The following is a 25,601-nucleotide window of genomic DNA, read 5'->3' as shown; positions in this document are numbered from 1 at the left end:
CCTATGTTAAAAAAAAAGACAACAACATCATAAGTGTTTTTAATCTGACGACAGGGAAATACATAGACCACAATCCAACGCGACAGCATTCTGACCAATGGGAAGGGCGGCTGGTCGTTCGGCCAATCAGAGAGCGGCGGGAGCTTTCAAACTTCAGACCGGAAGCAGCTCGGAGCATCCGCGGACGGTTTGAAACTGACAGGACTGAGTTTTACACGTTTTTACGGTCACATCGCACCGGAGAGATCTATAATTACATATTTTTGTCACCGAGAAGCTGAATAAATATTACATTATCCTGCTGGCCTGAGGACGGAGACACGGAGCCAACATGGCGGATTCATCCGGACGCTGTGAGTTAAACTTTTTCCGAACCTCTTAATGTTTGTTTAACTGAAGTTTTTAATCGTTATAAAAGTGACACATTCCGTTAAATGTTAAGTGTCAGTTGATATGGTTTATAACGGTTTATAAAAATGACAATAACTGAAGTGACTTTTTTTGTCAGATACGTCAGTGACACAAACACACTTCATTATTTATTCAAATGTAACGTTAACCTACAAAACTTAAAACACTTAAACACAAGTGGTTGTTTCCTGCGCGAGGTTTAAACGTCTTATGCTTATTATGTAAATAATTATAATATGTAATTTCACTTTTTCAGCTTTTATGGTCGAATATGTGTTTTACAGATTCATATTGCATCAGAATAATATAACAGGACTGCAACTAACGATTGTTTTCATTACTGATTTATCTGTCCATTATTTTCTCGATTGATTGATTAATCGTTTCGTCAGTAAAATGTCAGAAAAACATGTCCTGATGTGGTTTAGCCCAAGGTGGCTTCTTTAGGTGATTTGTTTTATCTGACCAACAGTCCAAAACTCAAAATCTGTTCACTTTATTATCATGAATGACAAAGGAAAGCATCAAACTCTCACATTTAACATTCATAAAAGCAGCAAATGATAAAACATGACTCCAGGGCAGACTGCAGGATTTTCTTAAAAATCAGTGCACACTGTACAGAAGTATTCCCTCTCAGTCATCACCTGTTTTTCTGCGGAGTCTCTGTCCTCTGCCTGTGTTTTCTTATTTCTGTGTTCAGGATGTTTATGCGAGCTCACAGTGCTCAGGTGAGGTCAGGGCTTTATAAAAAGTTAGGAGGCAGGTGCCAGATCATAAGCACCAGCATCCAAGAGACACAGTGCCAGAAATATGCAAACAAAGTGAGGCAAAATGCCAAAAAAGTTTGCATCTGGGTGTGGTTTATACAAACTGATAATCCTGCATAGTTTTTCTTCAGACTGTTATCTGATTATCACACTAGTTGCCTAACAAGTCTCTGTTGATCAACTACTAGATAAATAGACTAGTTGTTGCAGCTCCGATAATAATAATGTGTGTGTTACACAGATGAGCGTCTGACAGCGGAGCAGATGGATGAACAGAGGATCCAGAACGTGGCCTATCAGTACCTCTGCAGGCTGGAGGAGGCCAAGAGGTCAGTGGGATCCACTTCACGTCTAATCCTTATACACAGAAGGCGACTTTGGTGTCTGAAGTGTGCTGGTTTCTGTTTGTAGTCTTGTAGTATTGACCAATCACGTCTGAACAGCAGGTAAACAGTCTGTGTAGAGGGGTGGAAGGCATTAGCTGAAAGGCAGCCTTGGAACCCAAGTCTTGGTGCTACACTGGATCTTCTAAGAGCAGAGCAAAGCTGTTGGTTCAGAATTTCAGACGGGTTCCAGGTCCACGCTGAACTGGTTCTTCTCTCTCTGCAGTCAGCATGTGTCCATACACCTTTATGACATCACATATGACATCACTCTCTCAGGTGGATGGAGGCCTGTCTTGGAGAGGAGCTTCCTGCTCCCACTGAGCTGGAGGAGGCGCTGAGGAACGGAGTCCTCCTCGCCAAACTGGGTCATCGATTTGCTCCAAATGTTGTCCCTGTGAAGAAGATCTACGACCCCGACCAGCTCCGTTACCAGGTCACGCACACACAGACACAGACACACAAAAAGCATTTGAACCTGTCAGTACTCAATAATAACCTGTGTATTGATCTGATCAGGCGGTGGGTCTTCAGTTCCGTCACACTGACAACATCAACCACTGGAGGAATGCCATGACGACACTCGGACTACCTTCGGTCAGTGAGCACACTATTATTGTTTGACTGGAGTACTAATCGGCTGATCAGAGTTTTGATCAGGTGAACTGAGTATTGATCAATAATCACTTGTTGTTGCTTTTAGATCTTCCAACCAGAAACTACAGACGTCTACGACAAGAAGAACATGCCGAGAGCTGTTTACTGTATCCACGCACTCAGGTCACTTCACCTGTCTGTCTGTGTTATCAGCCTGTCTCTCTGCAGCCTGTCTCTCTGCAGCCTGTCTCTCCGTCTCTGTGTGTTAACAGTCTGTCTGTCTCTCTCTGCAGCCTGTACCTGTACAGACTGGGTCTGGCTCCACAGATCGTCGACCTCGATGGGAAAGTCAAGTTCTCAGGTGAATATGACTCCTCCTCACAGACAGACAGGTAGATTCAGGTCATTTAAAGGAGCTATTTGTTTATACCTAGTTTCACTTGTTGATAGGGCAGATCAATAAATTGTCTGATATGTTAGAAACCTGAAGTGTGTGTCTGTGCGTGTGTGTGTTCAGAGGAGGAGATCAACAACATGAAGTCAGAGTTGGATAAATATGGGATTCAGATGCCGGCGTTCAACAAGATCGGAGGAATTCTGGCCAATGAGCTGTCAGTGGACGAGGCTGCAGGTACAGAGGGGCAAGCTGATTGGCTCTGAGGTCACACAATGTAGAAGGAGGAGGAGGAGGTGACAGTAACCCAGTCTTTGTTTTTTCCCATCAGTCCATGCGGCGGTGATTGCCATTAACGAGGCGGTGGACAGAGGGCAGGTGGAGGTCACCACGAAGGCCCTGAGGAACCCTAACGCCCTGCTCAGTGACCTGCAGGAGGCGCTGATGAGCGTCTACCAGGAGATGCTGCAGCAGGCGAAAACAAGGAAACACAAGCAGGCAGCCAAGAAGGTGAGAGTCTGAGCTCTGATTGGTCAGAGAGAAGTCTGATTGTCCAATCAGAAGACTGTCTGACAGAAATCTGCTGTTATTTAGTATTTGTAGTACACAGCTGCTGTCTGTTAAGGAGTGTGTAAAGACACTGGTGTGTGTGTGTGTGTGTGTGTGTGCGTGTGTGTGTGTCAGTGTGGAGGTCCAGAGGAGAAAGATATCTATGAAGAGCTTCTGACTCAGAGAGAAATCCAGGACAACATCAAAACGGTCAACGGTCAGTCTCACAATTGGATATTAATTAGACCAAACTCCAAATGTCACATGATTTATTTCTCAGGTACCTGAGAGGTGTGCAGATGTACGCTGCAGAGAGACAGATATACTGAGAGATATTAACGATAATATTAAAGAGAATATTAATAACATTGGTGATCTCTTTCAGTGCGGTCAGCGGTGGAGCAGGTGGATGAAGCTCTGGACTCTGGAGATGAACTCTCTCTGCTCTCGGCTCTGCAGCTGCCATGTTTGGCCCTCAGGGGCCTCCGTACTGACAACGGCCCATGGTACCTGGACCAGCTGTCAGCAGACCGCCAGCAGAAGGCCCTGGTACTCTCACAAATGCACAGATACATACACACAGATACAGACTGACCAGCCACATTGACACAGAGTCACAGTTGAAGTGTTTCTCAAGCACTCGCCATTTGAAGTTTGTAGTTGGTCAAAAGAATATCTGTGTACTTTTATCTGTGTCTGAGCCCTATTTTAACATCCCATTTCACCGCCCCATTACACCCCTGTGAGCACTGCAGGACACATTAAGCTAGCATAGCATCAGCTAACTAAACTAAATTACACAGCACCACAGCTAGAAACAAAAAACTATGATAGGTAGATACTTCACCGCATCATTGGAGTGCTGAACAAAGTTGTGAACAAAGCATGAGTACCCACCTGCTTGGGGTTGTTTGTGTAAAATAACAAGTAAAAAAAGATGAATTTCTCAGAGAGGCCTTCCTCCTCCTTATTCTACTTCTTCATAGATTACAAGTGAACATCTTTAATGTTTTAAGACACCAGACTTTAACCTGATAAGTCAAAATAATTCAGTGCGTAAGGATGTAAAGATTTAGGTGATAACACACAAGAAAAAACATATAATTTCATACTCTTTGACCTCTGACCCCAGGATGAGGGCTGTGTTGATCCTCTGGAGCCTGATGAGCTGCAAGAAGGTGTGGCCATCGCCAACCAGGACGCCCAGAGAGCCAAGACCAGTAAGTGGAACACTGGGTCTGTCCCAGTCCACACTGGTGTCTCCTTACTGTTGCACACTGACTCTGACACCACCTCAGCTCACCACACTGACTCTGACACATAAATAAGTTGAGTTTTCTGACGTCAAAACCATTAATTTTATTAGTTGATTAAAAAAAAACATTAATCAGAACCTTTCTGATTATTAGCGTTTATTTCCATCAGTTTGTCAGATGTGTCAGATTTTCTGTTTCTCTGTTTTATTTAATTCTAAACTGAATCTGTTGAACAAAATGACACATTTAAAGACTTCAGTAAAGACACATCTAAGATCCTTTAACATCCTTGATGAGACTGACGAGAATGATAACATCTGTGTGTGTGTGTGTGTGTGTGTGTGTGTGTGTGTGTGTGTGTGTGTGTGTGTGTGTGTCAGTGCATACAGCGGTGCAGAGTGTTAATGCGTCGCTGCGTCTCAGTGACCCCCGACACACCGTCAGCTGTCTGATGAGCCCTGACCTCCAGCTTCCTGAAGTGTTTCCATTTGCTGCAACTCTTTATCACCGAGAGCTGCAGCTACTGCAGAGACAGACTCCACAGGTACACCTGCACATACACCTGAGAGACAGCACCCTGGGTTTACTGACATATTAATACAATATTAATAGAATGTAATGTGAGATTGATGCAGTTTTAATAAACGTGTTTCCTGTTGTCTCCACCAGGGGGAGCTGCAGCAGGAGGAGCTTTTTGTTGCCGTGGAGATGCTGTCAGCTGTGGCTCTCATCAATCAGGCGGTAGAGGTGGGACATCTGCAGCAGTTCAGCTCTTCATTGGTCAGTCCGTCTGCAGGACTGTCTGATGTTGACGACACCCTGCTGGACAGGTGCGGCTCTTTATACCTTTTCCCCTCAGACAGGTCAGAGCTGTTTGTGTTCACCTGCGTGAGGCAGGTGTGCAGGTGTTCCTAATAAAGTGACTACAAAATGTGTTCCTGTATAAACTGTGGAGTGGAACGGTAATGACTAAAAACTTTTAACAGGAATTTAAAGGTTTCAGTTGATGATGATAATGATGGTAGTGATGATGATGATGATGATGTCATCTTCAGGTACTTTGAGTGTCTGGTTGGTGTGAAGCGGCAGGTGGGCAGAGATCCGCTGACCTGGAATCAGCTGCAGGAAGGAATCAACTCTGTCAACAACTCAGCGCAGGATGAACACCAACGTACGGAAAACACACACATTAGCACACCTTCACATTCATACCGCCTGACCTCTGTGTGACCTCTGACCTCTGTGTGACCTCTGACCTTCAGAGCTGCTGTCTGTCGGTCTGGTGAACAAGGCAGTGATCAGAGGAGACTCTCAGCAGCTCCTGTCTGCTCTGCTGCTGCCCTCATGTGGTGTGGAGGAAGTTCTGCCTGCCAACGTCTGCAGATACCTGACCCTGCTGACCAGAGCCAGGCAACACAAAGTTCAGGTAACTACACGGTTAACCACACAGGTATCTGTGTCATGTCATGTCATGTAAAGCCCAGTTCAGACCAAAAACAACTCTCTGTACTTCTGTTCTGATTTGCAGCTTTTCAAGCTTATTTTGTGGCTGAATATAATTTGTGGCTTCTTAAAATCTGAATGAGGATAGTGATAGTGAGATACTGGAAATACTTCTAGTTTTGGTCAGTAGACAGCCAAACTGTGGAACGTCGAGATAAAGTTGTATGTAATCTATGTAAGCTACAGTGAGTCAACTATTTTCACCACGAGCAGCCTGAGGGTGCTTCTTAAAAACATGCACCCGAATGAGCATGGTCTGACGTCCGGCACTGCACCCAAACAGCCACATCTCACCACATATTTATTTATTTATTACTTATGGACATAATGCGCAAAAATAGGTGTTTGAATTGTTCAAAGCTATGTGTGCTGTTTTTTTTTAGAGGGAATAATCAAATATCATTTTTGGCCAACTTTGTCAGCACATGTAACCAATCACAAGCAAGCAGGGATTCAAACCAAGACCTCAGACTTAAACGAGATTATGTAGTTTTTTTAAAAATCAGTTTAAGTATTTTACTGAAGTCACGTGTCGTCTTTCTGTCCAATCAGGTGAGCAGAGACCCGGGAGCCGAGTTGTGGTTGGCTGATATCCAGGAGGCAGTGAGGAGAGCCAATCAGCAGAGTCAGAAAGCTCTGAAGTGTGAGTGCAAATGATTTGTTGATTACAGCTTCTCCTGATTTTACTTGTTGTATCTAATGTTACTGTTAATTAGTTTAACCTTCTTCACACTGCTCCAGTTCACTGCCACCGTAACGTATCAGTTCAGTTGTTGTGATTAATGATCATTCTTAAACACTTTGTAAAAGTGATCAATGATTTTATGATAGGAAAAAAATCGTAGTTTGAACGTAGAGGTGGAAATAAGTTGCTGCTTTATTGTGTTAGTTTATAAGTAACGTGAATAAGGTGAAAAAGTAGCCAAAGTGAGAAAACAGAAAATGGAGGACGGTCTGAGGACACAGACCTTCAGCTGCTCGAATGGCAACTTGAATTCAGTCAGCTCAGTGCAAACTCCCCACTGGATCAGCAAACTTTCTGTTGCTGCCATTACAGAGATTATACCAAAGGTTCTCAATCAGGGTTCCTTGAGAGAGCTCCAGGGGGTCCCCAGAAAAATGGAGAATTGTTTATTTTTACTATAAAATTCACCCACGGTTATCTACTCAGCTAAATTGACAACTGTAGAATTCTAAACTAAATCACATCTTACCACCAGAATGTTTCAGATGGTGGTCCCTAAAGTGAAATCTTATTAAATAGGGGCCCATGACCAAATTTGAACTGTAATATCTAATTGTAGTACTTGCAGAATTGTCATACTTAAAAATCTCTAAACATATGGAATCAACAAGTATTGTGATCGTACCAAATCAGGAGATAAGCATATCATCCCAGATCTAATAAATATCATATATGTTGATAAAACAAATGAATATATGAGGAGATTTTAAAGCTGTTTATGGGCTGTGCAGTGCTCCAGACATGAATGTGTTGTTAATATTAAGATAACCATAATATCATCTGTCTCCCCTCAGTGTGTCTGTCAGTAGCTGCAGTGAATCAGGCTGTGAAGGAGAACAAAGTGAATCAGACTCTTCGTGTTCTGACCCTACCTGACGTTCAGCTGCAGGGAGTCCTTCCTGCCTGTGCTGCGGATTATCAGAGAGAGCTCTACAGTCTGATCACAGACAGGAAGTACAAAGGTACAGCTCACCCACGGCAGACTGTAACTGAGCACAGAGTTCACCTGTCTGAGTTTCTGTTTATTTACAGATTCTCACTCTGTCATCTGAAAGACAAACTGAAGAACTGAGAATGATAACGTTTGTGTCTCAGTTTTACAGTAAAGCAGGAGTCTTAGAATCAGAGTATCTGGGGGCACCTGGCCGGGTCGGTGTCTCCTTTGGGGGCCAAATATAAATGTGTGTGTGTGTGTGTGTGTGTGTGTGTGTGTGTGTGTGTGTGTGTGTGTGTTTGTGTGCAGGAGACAACAGGAGTCCGTGGGTTCGAGTTCAGCTGGATGACGGCTCGTTTTATTACCTTCACCTGAACAAACTGGAGGGCAGCTGGGAGAAACCCAACGGCTTCGTACAAAACAGTGCGTTCCTCGACCGACGCCAGATACAGGTGAGACACTCCTAGGCAGGCAGGTCTCCTAAGACCTGCCTGAAGGTCAGAGGTCAGTGTCAGGGCATGTACTTTTTCTAGGATGGCAAAGGCCCTACTCTGCCTCAGATTGGCTTCCCTTGACATTCTTACCGTAACCCTAACCAATCTCACTCCTCGTACTTAAACCTAACCAACAAAAGCAACAAGTATTAGCCAATCAGAGGGAGCCTAGGGTGGGTTCTTCCTTTACTGTCTTAGGAATCGCAAATTTGCCAAGTCAGTCAGCAGCAGTGGTGTCATGTCTCCTCCAACAATAAATAGTTGGCAGCATGATAATGTCATGTCCCCCCTCAACAGGAAGTGATCAGTGGTGTTTCAGGCTCGTACAGTCGCAGCGTCCTGTGGAAGAGCAGCGAAGCCCTCGTTGTTCATCTGCAGGCTGTCAGTCGAGGGTTCCTGATCAGACAGAAGCTGGAGGCTCAACGACGTTACCTGAGCAGTCAGACACCTGCTGTCGTCACCATCCAGGTGAAGTTTAAACACCTGCAGTTAAGGCGGGAGAATCTTTATATATGATGTCACCTGGTCTGAACACACAGTGAGACACTTGCTCAAGTTTACTGATGCTGTTAAATGATATTATAACAGTTAGTGGTGTGTAGCGGACACTAATGTCTCTGTCTCTGTGTGTTCAGTCTCACTGGAGGAGGTTTGTCCAGCAGAGGGCGTACAGACATCGGCTGCAGTTTCTCTACATGAACTGGAGAGCTGTTGTCAAGGTAACAGCCAACAACCAACCAATGCAAAGTCAAATTAAAGATTTTATTTGTTTGAAGCCTTTAAGGTCTCACAGAGAAATCTGTCTGGCAATATGAAGGTATTAGGTTAAACCAGGGTATTTAGAATTTCCGAAGGTACGACTTACGATCTTGCCAAAAACACAGATGCTCCTCTTTCTATTAAAGAGTAACTAAACCCTAAAACCATTTTTTTCAGCTGATTATCATTGTTTCTGGTTGTATAGTAGTGTTACTGACTCATCCTGCTCAAAATCTTGACAGTTTAGTGCAAACTTGAAAATCTACATTTTATTTTAAAAATGTGGTATGGAGTGCCCTCTACAGCTTGAAACCTGGTTACTACACTTGAATTTACATTACATTACATTGGAGGCGAATGATTCTTTTTCGAGGCGAATGACGTCACTAACCGCCCACACTAAAGCCTGCCCTCCTCCCTTTACTCCTCCCCTTACTATAAAACCATTCTGTCCGCAGAGAGAGCCGAGCCTCGGGGGGGTGTATGTGCGGCCGGGCCGCGAGGGAGGGAGGGGTGGATGGATGCGGTGGGCTGCTGCTCTGAGCCCAGGCTCCCAGAGAGGGAGAAATAGAACCGGCCGCCTTCCCTTCTGCCCATGTGACACAGTTAGGGGCGGTTTTCCAAGCCACCATCGGCACAATGAAAATAAGTCGAAGTGTGGAGCGGAGGAGAGGGACCTCTCTCCCCGCAGCGAGGGACAATCTTAACTCCGCCCCCTTCCTCAGCCGCTCGCCTGTCTACCCCCCCCCCCCCCTCTCCTTCCCTCAGCTCCGCCTATCTTTTCTGAACTTTTTGAAATCAAGCTGTGGGCGGAGTAATGCCCAGAGAGGGGGGTTTAGTACCCCTTTAAACTGATACGGAGAGGCTGTATTGAGGTGATGTAGCGCTCATTATGTACCACCAGAGGTCAGTATCTACCGATGCAACAGGCAGCTGAGCCGAGAAAGATGGCGACTGCGAGTGGTGAGGAGTATTGCCACACATGACTTTATTACTAGCATTGTAGGTTAGCGAAAATTTTCACTGGCAAATAACCAAGGAGATCTGGTATCTGGTAAGATGGAGGGAAGTTTACCACAGTTAATTTTCACATACTGCTCACATTGTTATGATACAAAGCTGGTTGATAATTGGCAAAGTATCCCTTTGACTGATCCGATCATCAATGTTTGTATTTATAGATCCAGTCATTTGTAAAGATGTGGTTGGCGAGAAGAAAATATCAAGCCCGTCTGAGTTTCTTCAGACGTCACGTGAGTCATCCTGATCCACACTGAACTTTTTTCCCACACATTAATCATTTCAACTGATCTGAAAACAGTTTGTGTTTCAGCTCTCTGCGTTCTGTCAGATGTGACAACTCAAGATTCTTTAACTGTAGGACGATGACACTGTGACATTGACAGCACAACAACTGTCTCCACAGTCTGAGGGTGTAGTAACTGCGTGTGTGTACACAGGTGGGCGCTGTCATAAAGATCCAGGCCTTCTTCAGAGCCAACAGGGCTCGAGACGAGTACAGGATGCTGGGTAAGCTTACTGACGAGGAAACGCTAACAAGACGCTGCCTCTGATTGGTCAGACTGTCGGAACAGCTGACATCATCAAACTTTATTATTCATTTAGAAATATTTCTTGTATTTCTGGACTGTGGAGATGTGAATTATCAGGTACTGTTATTAAGCCCCTCCCCTCCCCTTTCTTAGTGCACTCGGCCACACCCCCTCTGTCTGTGGTCAGGAAGTTCGTTCACCTGCTCGACCTGGGCGACGGTGACATCAGAGAGGAGGCGGAGCTGCTGCGTTTGAGGGAGGAGGTGGTGAGGACTATCCGCTTTAACCGACAGCTGGAGGCAGACCTGGACCTGATGGACCTGAAGATCGGCCTGCTGGTCCGAAACAGAGCCACACTGCAGGTAACTAACAGTGAAAAGTACAATTACTTTAATTAAAAAAAAAATGAGTATGAAATAAAAATTCATGCTGAATTAAAAATGGTTGGGGGGGGGGAGCCACTCAGCACCCTGTCATGGGCTGGATTTGGCCCATGAGCTGTAAGTTGAGTATCACTGCCCTGAGCCTGCCTTGTTAGTGTTAACGATCCTGTCTCTCTTATCAAACAGGAATTGGTGTCTCACTGTAAGAAGCTGACGAAGAAGAACAAGGAGCAGCTGTCAGACATGATGGACGTGGGGAGAAGTAAAGGACTGAAGGCTCTGAGCAGAGAGAGGAGGGAGAGACTGGAGGCCTACCAGCACCTGTTCTACCTGCTGCAGGTGACAGAGACACACACTGACACACACACACACACACACACAGGTGAGACATATTAACCACATGTGTCTGTGTTTCAGACTCAGCCTCTGTACCTGGCTCAGCTGATCTTCCTGATGCCTCAGAGTCGCTCCACCTCCTTCATGGAGATGTTGGTGTTCAGTCTGTTCAACTACGGCTCCGACTGCAGAGATGCCTTCCTGCTGCTGCAGCTGTTCACTGAGGCGCTGCGATACGAGATCAGGTCGAACAATATACACACACTAACACACACACACACACGGTTACACACACTGCGACTGTGTTGTAACCAGTAACCTGTCTCTGATGGTGTCAGGCTGAAGGTGGAGCAGCCTCAGGAAGTGGTCACAGGTAACCCCACCGTCATCAAGATGTTGGTGAACTTTTACCGTCACGCTCGTGGTCAGAACACCCTGCGGGACTCTCTGGGTCCGGCTCTGCAGGACGTCCTGCTGGACCGGACCCTCAGCATCAGGACCGACCCGGTGGACGTCTACAAGACCTGGATCAACCAGACGGAGACCCAGACCGGACACAAGAGGTCTGAACAGACACGCTCACATGTTATATGTATGAATATAGTGGTCGTCATAGCGATTGACGTAGACTGGACTGTAGAAGGTTGTGATGCTTTCAGGAACTAATGTTAATCACCTGTCTCACCTGTGTGTGTCCTGCAGCTCTCTGCCGTACGAGGTTTCACCTGCAGACGCTCTGAGTCACCCTGAAGTCCAGAGACGCATCGACATCGCCATCATCAACCTGAGGAACCTGACGGACCGAGTCTTCAAAGCCATCACCTCCAACCTCCACAAACTACCGTAGGTTTCCACCTGTGCCTCCACAAACTACCGTAGATCTCCACCTGTACCTCCACAAATTTCGTAGGTCTTGTTCCATACTACCAAAATATCTCCACCCGTTCACCTCCAACCTCCAAAAACTACCATAGGTCTTCACCTGTAGGTCCACAAACTACCGTAGATCTCCATCCCTTCACCTCCACAAACTACCGTAGGTCTCCATCCGTTCACCTCCACAAACTACTATAGGTCTCCATCCTTTCACCTCCACAAACTACCGTAGATCTCCATCCCTTCACCTCCACAAACTACTATAGGTCTCCATCCCTTCACCTCCACAAACTACCATAGGTCTCCATCCCTTCACCTCCACAAACTACCGAGGTCTCCATCCCTTCACCAAACTACCATAGGTCTCCATCCCTTCACCTCCACAAACTACCATAGGTCTCCATCCCTTCACCTCCACAAACTACCATAGATCTCCATCCCTTCACCTCCACAAACTACCATAGGTCTCCATCCCTTCACCTTCACAAACTACCATAGGTCTCCATCCCTTCACCTCCACAAACTACTATAGGTCCCCATCCTTTCACCTCCACAAACTACCGTAGATCTCCATCCCTTCACCTCCACAAACTACCATAGATCTCCATCCCTTCATCTCCAACCTCCACAAACTACCATAGTTCTTCACCTGGAGCTCCATAAACTACTGTAGGTCTCCATCCCTTCACCCCCACAAGCTTTTGTAGGTCTCATTCCGTACTACCAAAAACTAACGAACATCTCCACCTGTTCACCTCCAGCCTCCACAAACTACCATACATCTCCATCCAAACTTCCATAGGTCTCCATCCGAACTTCTACAAACTACCATATGTCTCCACCTCCACAGACACCGGATTAATATTGTGTGTTAACATTGTGTTCTCTGTGTCTGTGTGTGTTTGTTGTAGTTATGGTTTACGTTACACAGCGAAGGTTCTCAGAGACGCTCTGAAGGCGAAGTTTCCTGAAGCCAGCGAGGACGAACTCTACAAGGTAAGATCCAGGAATTAGACAGAGCCTCAGTTAAAGGTTTTAATATGCTGGACTATCGGTTACTGTTTGAAACACGTTAGCCAGTGAAACTGAAAGTAAAAACCAACCCCAGATTCACTCTCATTTGGCAGTTTGACTTACTATATCTGAGTGTGTTTTTTTTGGTGCTGTGTCTTTTGGGTGCCCCCCTGTCTTTATGGTTTGGTACCTTTTTATAAACCCTGAGCTGAGCGCTGTGGGTGTTCGTGTCCATAAATATCCAGAGCACAGAAAATAAGAGAACACAGGCAGAGGTCAGTGTCTCTGCAGATAAATACACCACCACACACTGAGATCTGGTCATACGTGATTTAAAACGTAACAGTTTAATATAAAGGTCAGTCTGGAGTTAAATTATGGGATGTTCTCTCAGTGTTTCTGAAGTGTTAAATCTCATTAAAGTCGACAGAGTTGTTTCACTGCCTCCTCTTCTTCAGATTGTTGGTAACCTGGTCTACTACCGCTACATGAATCCGGCCATCGTGGCTCCTGACGGGTTCGACGTGGTGGACCGGTCTGCTGGCTCCACCCTGCAGCCGGAGCAGCGTCACATCCTGGGCTCCATTGCACGCATGCTGCAGCACGCCGCCGCCAACAAACACTTCCACGGGGACGGATACCACGTCAGAGCTCTGAACCAGTACATCAGCCAGACTCACAACAAGTTCAGGTCAGTCTCAGTCTGACCTTTGACCCCTGAGGTCTGGATTTAGAACCAGCATTGGAAACAAAGCTTCACTGACTGAACTGAACTGGTTTTTGTGAGGCTTTTATTTGTGAACAGAAAAATAAACTTCTTTTTGTTTGTGTTTGAAAGGAAGTTCCTGTTGTGTGTTTGTGACGTTCCTGAACCAGAGGACAGATTCAACATGGACGAATACTCGGAGCTGCTCATTGTCAACAAACCTGTCGTCTACATCTCCATCAGTGAGCTGCTCAACACACACCAGGTCAGTACAGACACCTGGACCTGGACCAGGATCATACTGGAACCACCACGTCTACTTTCTCACCCTGTGTGTGTCTGTCTGTCCTCAGTTGTTGTTGGAGCACCAGGAGGTTTTGTGTCCGGACCCCTCAGACCCTCTCAGACTGCTGCTGAAGGACCTTGGATCAGTTCCCACCCTTCAGGAGCTCATTGGTACAACAACTAATGCTGCATTTCCACTGCGTGATTTGACGCACCTCGACTCACTCTTTTTTGATTTTCCATCTGCAGCAGTTGTGGATAGTACTTGGTACTTTTTTTGGTACAACCCAGGCCCCTAGGAACGCTGCTCAGCCTTGCCTCCAGTTTTTCCCAGTGGCCACTCACAGTATTGCAATGAAAAATTCCCAAAATGCATTTTCCCCTTAGACCACCATTGTAAAATACATCTGTAAAACTGTTAACAGGACACCTTGAACTGCAAACAAGGTCAATTATGACTCTTTCTGTTGTGAATTTTTGGAGGTTTTATATTTGTAAAACTTTCCTTGTGCTGAGAAAACTGCTTTAAAAATCTGCTATGTCATTACAATGTTAAGTCTATATACCAAGTGGGAACTGGTGGTTGGACCTGGTGTCAGCCAGGATATGATGTCTGTGTTTTCTGCTGCAGGGGAGTCTTCATCAGGTGATCCAGGATCAGAGTCCAGTCTGTCTCAGAGCAGTAAGATGGAGGTTTCTCTGACTCTCACCAACAAGTTTGACATCTTCAACGAGTCCAACGACAGACCAGACGCCAGAGGACTGCTGCTCAGGTAGATTAGCATGTTAGCCTGTTAGCTTCACCTGTTGTATGTTAAGACAACAGATGGATGTGCGGTACTGAGCGTGCTCAGATGCTCCAGCTCCTAAAACATGGTCACACTAAGTAACGTTTTAGTTTATTGGGGTCATTTTTATGCCTCCGTGCAACTGTGGCCAGAAGCATTATGTTTGGGTTTTTCTGTACATACTTAGTCCCTCTCATTCTTGTGAACACCATATCTCACGATGGCCTTGAGGGAATTTCCTCAAATTTATATTTGTGTATATTTGAAGCATTATCACGCGTCATGGCTTCATATGAGTTTGGACAGACATGGATGAAAACTGTAACTGCAACCTGACTAGTTCCTGGAGGCGTACAACTGCGAGGCAGTGATTCTAGTTCTGTCATTTTTCTTCAGCACAAAGCAGCTGATCATTGACGTTATCAGGACTCAGTCAGGTGACTCTCTGAGTGACATTCTGAGAGGATCTGTGTCACATGACCAGGTACAAACACACACACACACACACACACACACACACACACACACACATATCCACACAGGTTCCAGGTACACGTGAGCCTCAGCTAAACTTCAGTCTTCTTCTCCTCCTCCACAGAAAGCATGTCATGATTGGCTGATGCAGCGGCGCGCTCAGCAGGACGCTCGCACACCTGAGAAGATGAAGAGGAATGAGTCGCTGGTCGCCAACGGCAACCTAAGTTTAGAGGAGAAAAAGAGGAAGATTCTGAGGTGTCTACGTCGACTGGAGGGACTCGGAGTCCTGAGACCACCTCAGACCGAAAACCAGATCCTGCAGATGATTGCAAAGGTGACCAAACACACACACACACACACACACACACACACACACACACACACACACACACTAGCTTAGAGTTACACACGTAGTCATGGAGCTTTTAGCCGATGTCTTCATGACCTGGACTTCCTGTCATTCACCATTTAAAGGTACAGTCACATTATGTCTTTGTCCAGCGAAACTCCTGATTGGATACTCGCTCATGAATCCTGTTGTTTTATTGGCTGTTTTCCACCTGTTGACTTGTATTAAATCAGGAGGAAGCTGATGTTTCATCTGGTCGGCTTCATTAGAAAGGACACATTTTTTGATCAATTTAATGTATAATTGAATTTTAAGTTGTTTGAAAGATAAAAACGGATTAATTTATAAATATTAAATAATAATCTGTGAAGCTTGTCGACTGTGTGTGAAGCTTCGTGGCAGCAGGATGGTGCTCTGGAGCTGAACACTGCTCCACCTCTCTGATACATCAATACTTTATTGCTTTAACGTGATAATTAATAATGCTGTTCTGTTAATATAATGCACCCCCCCCAGGATATCCGTCAGCAGCGTCTGCACCGTCAGCGTCGGGGGGCGGAGCTGCAGAAGCTCCGTCAGACTCTGGACAGTCTGCAGGTAAAGAGCAGATTCCACAGTGAACAAGTGGACTACTACAGACATTACATCACTTCCTGTCTGGACAACCTGACTGCCAACAGGTAGGTTTATTTATATTTTATTTAGATTTTTATATTGTTATTATGATGATGAAGGTTCCTGTTGAATCTCACTGCATTGAAAATGACATTACATCATTATTGGATTTCTTAAATTCTCAGTGTCAATATCAGTAACAACCTTCTGTATCTGTAATCCATTTGGATCCTTATAATTGGAATCAAATTAATTTGGGATATCATTGGCGATACCCAGCCCTGCCTCTGATTGGCTGTTTTAGTTGCCATTAGATTTAAGTGTGAACCACTTCTCACACACACACAAACAAACAAAGGCTAGATGTTGTGATTCGTTATTTGTTGCAGTAAACCGTCCAATAAGAAGACAGCAGAGAGCAAAGGGAAGAAGAAGCTTCCTACTCTGAGCTACAGCGCCACCCGACTACACGAGAAAGGAGTTCTGTTGGAGATCGAAGACCTGCCAGCGACACAGTGAGAACACAGACACAGCAGAGACAGAGTGTTATTTATTGTTGTCATTTATTATCTTACTGTAAACAACATGTAGCATGTTTGCACGATCTAACGCCATTTAACTACAAAAACGTTTAACACCACGTTAATGTTATTGACTTTATCGTCTCATATATTAATGTTATGTTAATGTTTTAAACGTTTAACACCACAAGTTAGAGTAATTAACTTCTAACAGCAGATGTGTTCATTTTATTCACTTTTAATACAACATGTTAATATTATAAAATTTACCATCACGTTAATGTTACTAATTTTATCGTCACATCTATTTAGAAACTTGTAACACCACAAGTGAATGTAATAACTGTTACACATTTAACGTTTAATACAACATATATTAATGTTACTATCTTTTGACATTACATATGTCAATGATATCAATTTTTAACACCACTTGTTCATGTAAGAAACTTAAAACATTATGTTAATACTTATTTAGACTATAAGACTTTAAAAGACTTTAAATACAAGATATGGTAATACAACATGTTAGTGCCACAAACTTTAAAAACCACATATTTTATGTTGTTAATTTTCTACAACATTTACATTAATGTTAGAAACCTTTAATGTCACATATATTCATGTTTTGATGTGTCATCACGCTGCTGGTCATGGATTACTGTTGCTTGATCCTCTCAGAGGAAGTGAAATGAACCGAGCTGAACTGTTCCAGGTTTAAGAACGTGGTGTTTGACATCGTTCCTGCACCTGAGAAAGGAACTTTCAGTGTCAAAGCTCGGTTCCTCGGCGTCGAGATGGAAGAATTCCTCCTCAAATACCAGGTACGAAGAAGACTAAACAATGAGTTAAAACAGGCTAAATACTTGGTCATATACCAGGTGTGTGTTATGTGTCTATAATATGTGTGTGTGTGTGTGTGTGTGTGTGTGTGTGTGTGTGTGTGTGTGTGTGTGTGTGTGTGTTATAGGACCTGCTGCAGCTGCAGTACGAAGGTGTGGCGGTGATGAAGATGTTCGACAAGGCGAAGGTCAACGTCAACCTGCTCATCTTCCTCCTCAACAAGAAGTTCTTCAAGAAATGAGCCAAGTGATGCTCTCACATTACACTCCTATCTCTGTTTATATATCTCACTACATCATGTTTTTATATACGTCTCTATACAACAGACAAAACATCTTTACACTCTCATCTCCTCACATATATCTCACCACATCATGTTTACATATATACCTACATACAACAGAGCGAATCATCCTCTTTACACTGTTTATACACAGAGTGAGGCATCTCGTTTTTTTATATATCATTACCTATCAATCAAATAAGCTTTATTCATATGTTATTGCATCATTACATTTTAAGACAGGGTTAGGGCTGAACTGTTTCCTATACACTCCAAATTCTGTGTTTATATCTCACTACAACATCACACAACGTGTCTGTGTCCCACTTTATGGTCCAGAGTGATGCATCTTCACTGTACTTCCGTCTTTGTATCTCACTCTAAAAGCATCGCTCTGACCCACCTGTCGTCTGTTTTTTAAACTCACCAGAATCTAAACAGAGTGGGTCATCTTCCCAACACTCCAATCTCCTATCAGTTTTTATAAGTTACTACATTATCTGTTTTTATATCCGCCTCAGTAAACGGAGTGAGGCCTTGTCCTCAGTCCTGCCTCTTTATCTCACTCCTGTGTTTATATGTGACGACAGTTCAAACAAAGCAGTGCGTCCTCCCTCTGCTCCTATCTCTGTTTCCGTGTCTGACGACAGACGGGATGACGATGGGGGATTTTGTTGTTAATAAATACAAACACAAGAAGCCATATTAGACAGACACAGAGACACACACAAAAAACACTAGCAAGGAGTTTTAAAATAACAATAATTTTAAAGGATTTTGTTTCTTTAAATCAGTGAACTGTTGCAAGTGTTGAGTATTGATCACATTAATTATGACACCAACAGGACTCCGTAGAGACTTCTGTCAGTCTGAGCAGATTTCACTGGTCACTGAAGTCTGCTTGTCGTTTTTAGTTGCAGCTCAAACATTAAACTTTAAATCATTTTAGAAAATAAACTCTCTTGTCAGAGAGCTGCTGCTCTGATACCTACCTGACTGATGACTGATCGATAACTGATCAATAACTGTAAATATTTTCTGTCACTTTCTGTTTGTTGTTTTTTCTGTCACTTTGTTTTCTCTTTGTTGACATTTGAAAGGAAACTTTTAAAAACAATATTTACTTTATTAAATATCTGAATGTCTTCAGCTGCTGTTTTTTCTGACTGGAATGGATGAGTTCATTGATTACTCATTGACAGGTTCATTGACTGATCGAATGGTTTAGATCAGTGACGGGATTCACTTTATAAAACACATAATTTTGTCGGCGGGGTCAGGTGGAGGAGGTGGTCAGATCATGTCGTACTCCAGTGGTGTCATCGTCTGTAAACAAAAACAGTATGTGAGCAGTTAACAAACACGCTCATCTCCAGACTCAGTCACATGACCTCCCGCCTTGATGACACACCTCATAGCTCCTCTCTGGAATGGTGGTCGGGGGCTGTGAGACGGGTGGGGGCTCGTATGTGGGCAGTGTCAACGTCTGTGTAGTAGCCTCATGTGATTGGTTGGTTATAACAGTCGGCTGCTAAAGAAGAGACAACAGTGCTATGATTAGTACTGACATACTAATCATATCGAGTCTGAACATTCACGAGTTATGCAGTGATGTTAATTATCGGAAAATTAAACAGACTGACTTTTCTGTGGCAGGAAACCTTTATATTCATTATCGTTGGACACTGTGAATAAACAAGGGCTGCCCCCTGATAGTCCAGAAGGGTCATTAGTCAACAAGATTTCACTGATCGCTTAGTCACAGGAAACAAAACAAACAAATGTGAAACTCTATCAAGAGCTGCACCTTGTCAAAATAAATCCAAACCGACTGGACCACATGGGAATTTAATTTGAAAGGACAGACACAGGAAGTGTCCACTCTCAGCAGTCAGACAGGAGCCAGGTTAATTTCCAGGGCTGGTACCTACAGTTATTCCACAGGCTAGTTAATAACACGTCGGGCAGGAAATCCAAAGTGTGGGATCATTTTGAGAAGGTGAAGGACGAACCCAAGGTGATATGTAAACTCATCTTCATTGGTCGACTACAAACATGACGTATCATCTGAAACATGGAAGTAGCTACATGCCCATTAGCCCACAGCGTCATTAACAGGCGGCTCGCTCAGTGTGTGACGTGCACTTGTAGATAAAATATAGGCCTATATTAGTGAAGGGTCATTAGTACGGTTTTGTATTTCTCTGTAATGTAGCACAGTGTTAACAATGTTACTGATACTATTCTTTCTCACACCTTCAACTCAAACCACCGAAATCAACCACCGTGGAGTCTGTTTCAGACATGCTTGTTATTGTCATGGGTAACAGTGTGATGTCAGTATGACACCCATCGGGTATCAGGATATGAATTTTTCATGTGATATTAAAAAATATACCAGTATTATTGTGAACAAGATGATATGGCACACCCCTAATGTTTGGATTTGAATACTTAAAAAAAAAAAAATAGAACTGTTTTTTTAAATATTAATTATCATGGAAAAGGTCATGCTTATTCATTATTTTTCTTCAACGGTAGCTTGGACAGGTGACATCATGATAGATACAGTCATGTAATCGATACTATCATGTGAGAGCTGCTTGAGTGGACTTCTGCTGGTTGAGACTTAATTTAATTATTAATTCAGTACACAGTATGTATCCTGATTCAGTGGGTAGTAAATCAGTGATAACTGTGTCGTGACATCAGACTGGACTCACCTGGTCCATCGACTGACAAGACGCATCATAGACAAACACAAAGACACAGATGGCGATGATGAACTCCAGGACGGAAACACCAGCCAAAACACCTGAAACTGCGGTGGTACGAATCTGGAAGGAAGAAAAACAGTGTAGTGCTGATGAACTAGCTCAGTCCTCCTCTGATAGTGTCTACCTTTATGAAGCAGAGCCTCATTGAGGCCTGTTCATGTGATGTCATCATCCATTTGTCTGCATGAAGGTCTGCACGTTGTGTTTGTTTAGTATTAAGCTCGTGTTTTTTGGGGTGACCAGAGGAGACATGGCAGAGTAACATGTAATTTATAGTTCTGCGTTGAATCGATGCATAGGTTACGGCGTAGGCTCCACGTCGATTTGGAGACTTTGCCGTAACCTAACATGCACCTCCCCAGAATTGTAACTACACGTCGCAGTGATGCAGACCTCCTGTCTGTCACTGTATACTGACACCATTTCCCTCAGTGGAAACGGAGCTTGTATTTACTTTTAGTTCACAGATAAGAAACAATAAATTGTGAAGACAGTAAAGCCTCCACTAAAATAGCATTTTAAGTCTTGTGTGTGTGACTTATCCTTCAGGGATTTATACTTAGGGATTTATCCAGGTTTCATATGAGAAGAGGGAAAGATCGCCGGCCACCAGGCTAATCAACACAATGTTAAGGGCGCCGTATGTAAGAATGTGGCCAAAACGGTTACTGCACTCAAATTCAAAATACTGCCGCGAGTCGTGTCCGCCCCCCCCTCCCCTACAGATTCGAGGTTGCTGGACAGCGGCACGCTGGAGACTGATTTGTTTGCCCACGGACGGCTGCCGTGGCAGGGCTGCGTCGCCGCGTCCTTGATCTTCGGTTTTCCAGTGGAGCATTCAAGCAAGTCCGGCTTCTCTGCTGCTAACGCTGCTGCCGGGATACAGCTGAGGAGTAGCCGGCTGCTAATGCTATGTACCAGGACACTGCTAATGCTGCTTGCCGTGTTGCTAACGTTTGTTTCTCAAAAAAATCAGTCGGGTCGATGACCCACCTGCACATGGTCTACAATGTATGATCAAAAATGAATAACAGTTGAAAGTATTCGAAATGTCCATCCCCGTTTAGCTATGATGCTAGTTAGCCAACTTTGGCTAAAGCTTACCTGTCGAGGAGAAGAGTAGCCACTTTGACATCCAATTTCAAATTTTTCTCCGCTTTCAACCGTCTCCACCGTTCAAAAGCATCTCCTATATAGACCCTCGCAAAAGCATCTCCTATATAGACCCTCGCTTTGCCTCGAGTTTTGTCTTGGCGTTTTTGGGAATCATTACGAGGTCGTTTGGGTTTAGTCGCACCGTCAGCCATTGAAGCTGAGTCGTAACTGTAACTGATGCTGAGGCTCAACTGACTGTGTGACTGGTAGGCGGCGGTGGGTGGCGCAACAGGCCAAAACACAAATTCAAAACATAAACATGATTTGTGGGCCGTAAAAAAATTTTTTAATGCAAATATTCTGGCTGTACTATTGTTGTCGGTGAGATCAGTATGTTATATGAACATTATTCCTTAGTCTCTGTGACATATTAGGAGGATTTTACGACTTTTTACGACTATTCAGACCGCCAGTGCTATCTCTGTAAATAGCATGCTAAGCGTTTCGAACATTGTTTATATAAAATTACCTCCACTGTGTCTGTAGCTCTCTCTACTCGTGGGACAGCCGTTTTCTTGAGGAAGAGGTGTTTCGGGATTGGATGTCTTCTCTTCTTTGGCTGGCAGTAGTCATCTTGGGAGAAGTGAGCAGACCCGATGGTCTGCAAGGCGCACAGGAGTGTTAGCATCCATTTGTAGCACACCTAGCCACAACTTCAGCATCTCGCCGTCCGACAGAGGCAGCCTATGAAAGCTGTACGGGGTGTTGNTATACGGGACGCATTTGCCCCCATATCTACCTCGCGGCTGCTGGCTGCATCCGCCTCCCTCAATACTGAACCAATTTTAAAACGAGTTGTACCTATGAATCATACGCACACATACACATGGGGAAATAGGGCCCAGGTTGAAAAATACCAAAGTTATCCTTTAACCGCCTGGAAATACAAGGTCGGGCGCTGGGCGCTACTCTTGTGCCTTTTCTGTGCCAGCTTTTAAGAGAGTGGCAGCAGGTTGCTTCTTGCTTCTCTTTACCTGAAATCCTGAGTGCAGAGCTGATCTTCCTCCAGGAGCTGTTTTTAAGTGTGTTGGCCTATCGTCTGTGGGACAGACTTAAAACTCTGGCAGTTCTGCACTAACATGATCAACTTCTCCATATTTATCACAGACTGATATTAAGGGATGAAGGGAAAGATATCTGTTGCTATGGGCGCAGTCATTGCACCCTGAAAAAATGCACGCCCGGGAACGTGAGCCAGCCGTGATGCGTCACTGGCGTTTGAGTGTGTCTGCCGTGCCTCCACACTGAAAATAATGAATTTTTGGGCGCAAAAATGCGGCATGTATACGGCCTCTTAGTTTCAAAACTAAAACTGCGCCAATATTGTAACATTTTGGATTTAATGCCAATGAAGGAGGTGTCTTAAATAACCATGAGTAATGCAGTGCTGCTGTTTTAAACGCCATGTTTTTATTTATTCCTGTTGTTTCCTTTGAAAGCGCCGCCATGGACGAGGAACGGCTGATTCATGAAGTCAAAATGAGGAGTTAACTTCACAACATCTCCTCATTTATCTACAATAACCAACATGAGGTGGCAGCTGGTGAGAGGGAGCTGAAAGTTTCTGGTAAATGATGATCGCCAACAACAAGCTGGGCTACTTGCTGTTGGCTATATTTTATGATTTTCCAGTGATTATGACGATATAAAACTTCAAACATAGGAAAAGTGCAAGTAGGTGACTCAGTCTGATCTCAAGCGCACAGCTGATAGGTACGGGTGATTTGTTAATGTGACATAACAGATGTGAATATTTAAGGGATGCAGTGTGGACAGAGAGCTCAGATGTTATGCGGTGCATGGTCATAGTTGGACGCTAGTTTAGTGAGGCAGTGTTGTAGAGTGAGGCTATTAAATATATTGCGACATAATGGAGAATTCTTTTCACTATAGTACCAATTTGTTTCATTCTGCCATCATTTAAATTTCTTCATATAAATCCATGAGCTCTTCCTGATGTCTTTCCAGAGCACATGTGGACCCTCCACTATAGTATAGCGTATAGATGCAGGTCTACTGTCTACACATCCGTCCACGCCTGCACTGAAACATGTTGAAACAGTGTGGACAAAAAACAAAACTGGACTTGTGGGTCAGAAGTCTGTCTGTGAAACTGACCTTCACAATGCAACGAAAAAAATATTTGCTGTGACAAAGGAGAGGAAATTCAATGATCAGTCAAACATCTGGAGATGTCAATAAGTACAACATAAACCAAAATGTCTCACCCAATATATATCACGGTTGTAGTAGCTGGAATAACAGTGATTAAAGGGGAGGTTCCAGGTAACATCAAAAGCATCCAGACCGTAGATGACTGTAGCACCAGCTGAAGTAACAGCAGCAACAACACTGAAGCCCATAGCTCCTTTAACCTGCAGAGCAGAGACACATCACTGCACCTGGAACAACCTGCTGAGACCTGAAAATAATCTCAAGCTTAAAGGAAGCCATCTTGTTTTCTTCAGAGTCAGATTACAAAATAGATATCACTTTAATCTGAGCGTTCTTACTGGATAAAATTAAACAAGATTTAATAAATGTCCGTCTTTACAGTGTGCCTGACCTCTATAAACAGATATCATATGTAGGAGAATCTTTAGTGCAAGATTTTGGTATCGGAAGTGGTCTGGTTTACGACCAGTCGAGTTTGAGCGGCAGTAGTCTGACTCACTGAATGTAAAATGTGGCTATAAGCCTGCCAGTAGGCCATTTATTTAGGTCAGCATTCGCCCCTCTTTCAGCTGTCTGCGTTTTACCGTTTCACTGTGTCTGGGAGATCTGCCTGATATATTCACCGGCGCTCTCAGAGGCTTTATCGTCATCAGACTGATAGCTGATGGGTTCTGAGATTGCTGTTGAACACCTGAGAGCTGCAGGAGTTTTGTAAAGTGATGTCACAGTTATGATGAGTTACTGACCGCACAGTTGTTGAACTTCTCAGCAGCCACCGTCAGAGATCCAGACAAGACGCTCTACAAGAGACCAGAAACAGACACACTGTCAGCTGACCTCAGGTGAGCTGAAGGTTTAATACAAAGATACAACAGCCCTCATTTATCATCTAACATACTAGTGCAGATCTGTGCGCAGAAATCATCTAAGGATAGGATTCACATAAACATTTTTATCTCGCCAATCACAGCGTTGGACTGATCGGACATTGATAAATGTGGCCACTGAAAATAATCATCTAAATGATGATATCCTGCCTTGATGTTCAACTTCTCACAGTGGAAACGGGGAAAAATGGAAACGACCATACACCTAGTTTTTTGTTTTACGCTTGTTTCGTTAATGAAGGCCACTGTGTTCTCTTTTTTGATTACACGTAAACAGCATCTTCTTGCTAATGTATAAATTAATCCTTTTATTGTTTAGAAAGTGCCTCAGCTGACTCACACACAGAGGTCCCCAGACAAAAACGCCGCTGACAATCCCCAGTGTATCTGTGCATGGAATCATGGTGAGCTCAAACAGAAAGACCATCAGGCCAGTCATGATCTGCGCCGTCTGCAGGGACGACAGACGGTGACACATCAGTCCTGCATTCTCAGTTTTTAGTGTCAGCTGTGAAATTATGATCAGATTGTGTCACTCACCCCAAGTGCCACCACGCCTCCCCGTCTGAGCTTGTTCTTCCTTGCAGCGTTTTGTGCTGCAGCAACCTGAGGTGCCGGGATCACATGGGTGACCACCACCACGCTGCCCGCCGTCGTCACTACTGGTGAAGATGCCATGATGTTGGAGGTGAACTGAGAGTAGCTGCTATGAGCTGCTGCTTCATAACTGAGCTCAGTGTTAATCATTGATCAAGAGTCCCACTGGTTCGACTGTCGGAGGGT

At 44.1% G+C, this 25,601-nt stretch overlaps 2 protein-coding genes across 4 annotated transcripts; one reads left to right on the top strand and one right to left on the bottom strand.

Annotated features, from left to right (window-relative positions):
- Nucleotides 1–174: 174 nt before the first annotated feature.
- Nucleotides 175–18,973, top strand: iqgap3 (IQ motif containing GTPase activating protein 3). The gene is made up of 38 exons (XM_050046479.1): nucleotides 175–353; nucleotides 1,423–1,510; nucleotides 1,844–2,000; nucleotides 2,084–2,161; nucleotides 2,268–2,344; nucleotides 2,455–2,522; nucleotides 2,679–2,792; nucleotides 2,887–3,065; nucleotides 3,240–3,321; nucleotides 3,490–3,653; nucleotides 4,237–4,324; nucleotides 4,741–4,904; nucleotides 5,030–5,190; nucleotides 5,416–5,531; nucleotides 5,623–5,786; nucleotides 6,416–6,506; nucleotides 7,403–7,570; nucleotides 7,852–7,994; nucleotides 8,334–8,504; nucleotides 8,672–8,755; nucleotides 9,977–10,048; nucleotides 10,256–10,325; nucleotides 10,502–10,710; nucleotides 10,918–11,070; nucleotides 11,149–11,312; nucleotides 11,406–11,630; nucleotides 11,770–11,910; nucleotides 12,855–12,939; nucleotides 13,416–13,648; nucleotides 13,796–13,928; nucleotides 14,017–14,119; nucleotides 14,580–14,721; nucleotides 15,133–15,220; nucleotides 15,335–15,547; nucleotides 16,079–16,242; nucleotides 16,567–16,692; nucleotides 17,414–17,522; nucleotides 17,669–18,973. The coding sequence occupies exons 1-38, from the start codon at nucleotides 332–334 to the stop codon at nucleotides 17,780–17,782; spliced, it is 4,923 nt and encodes a 1,640-aa protein (XP_049902436.1). The 5' UTR covers nucleotides 175–331; the 3' UTR covers nucleotides 17,783–18,973.
- On the bottom strand, nucleotides 18,930–25,601 carry LOC126391609 (membrane-spanning 4-domains subfamily A member 4A-like). 3 transcript variants are annotated; one of them, XM_050046481.1, is made up of 7 exons: nucleotides 25,359–25,598; nucleotides 25,159–25,269; nucleotides 24,678–24,731; nucleotides 23,985–24,131; nucleotides 20,548–20,661; nucleotides 19,236–19,352; nucleotides 18,930–19,150 (listed from the first exon to the last, which is right to left on the bottom strand). In XM_050046481.1, the coding sequence occupies exons 1-7, from the start codon at nucleotides 25,563–25,565 to the stop codon at nucleotides 19,118–19,120; spliced, it is 783 nt and encodes a 260-aa protein (XP_049902438.1). In that variant the 5' UTR covers nucleotides 25,566–25,598; the 3' UTR covers nucleotides 18,930–19,117. The 3 variants fall into 3 exon arrangements, with proteins under 3 accessions (XP_049902438.1, XP_049902437.1, XP_049902439.1); XM_050046480.1 differs by having other exon boundaries at nucleotides 19,236–19,355; nucleotides 25,359–25,595; XM_050046482.1 differs by lacking the exon at nucleotides 25,159–25,269 and having other exon boundaries at nucleotides 19,236–19,355; nucleotides 25,359–25,601.

The sequence above is a fragment of the Epinephelus moara genome, chromosome 6 (genome assembly GCF_006386435.1).
Source record: "Epinephelus moara isolate mb chromosome 6, YSFRI_EMoa_1.0, whole genome shotgun sequence".
NCBI lineage: Eukaryota > Metazoa > Chordata > Actinopteri > Perciformes > Serranidae > Epinephelus > Epinephelus moara.
The sequence above is the reverse complement of the archived record's forward strand: the minus strand, read 5'-3'. Positions and strand labels throughout refer to the sequence as shown.

Bases quoted from the DNA above. Each gene is read 5' to 3' on its own strand.
- iqgap3 (XM_050046479.1), top strand. From the start codon at position 332: ATGGCGGATTCATCCGGACGCT. The intron at 3,654-4,236 runs GTACTCTCACAA...CTCTGACCCCAG, and splicing joins ACCGCCAGCAGAAGGCCCTG to GATGAGGGCTGTGTTGATCC. The intron at 7,995-8,333 runs GTGAGACACTCC...CCCCCTCAACAG, and splicing joins TCGACCGACGCCAGATACAG to GAAGTGATCAGTGGTGTTTC.
- LOC126391609 (XM_050046480.1), bottom strand. From the start codon at position 25,565: ATGATTAACACTGAGCTCAGTTATGAAGCAGCAGCTCATAGCAGCTAC. The intron at 24,132-24,677 runs GTCAGTAACTCA...TCTGCTCTGCAG, and splicing joins AGAAGTTCAACAACTGTGCG to GTTAAAGGAGCTATGGGCTT. The intron at 19,151-19,235 runs GTGTGTCATCAA...TTTTGTTTACAG, and splicing joins TTCCAGAGAGGAGCTATGAG to ACGATGACACCACTGGAGTA.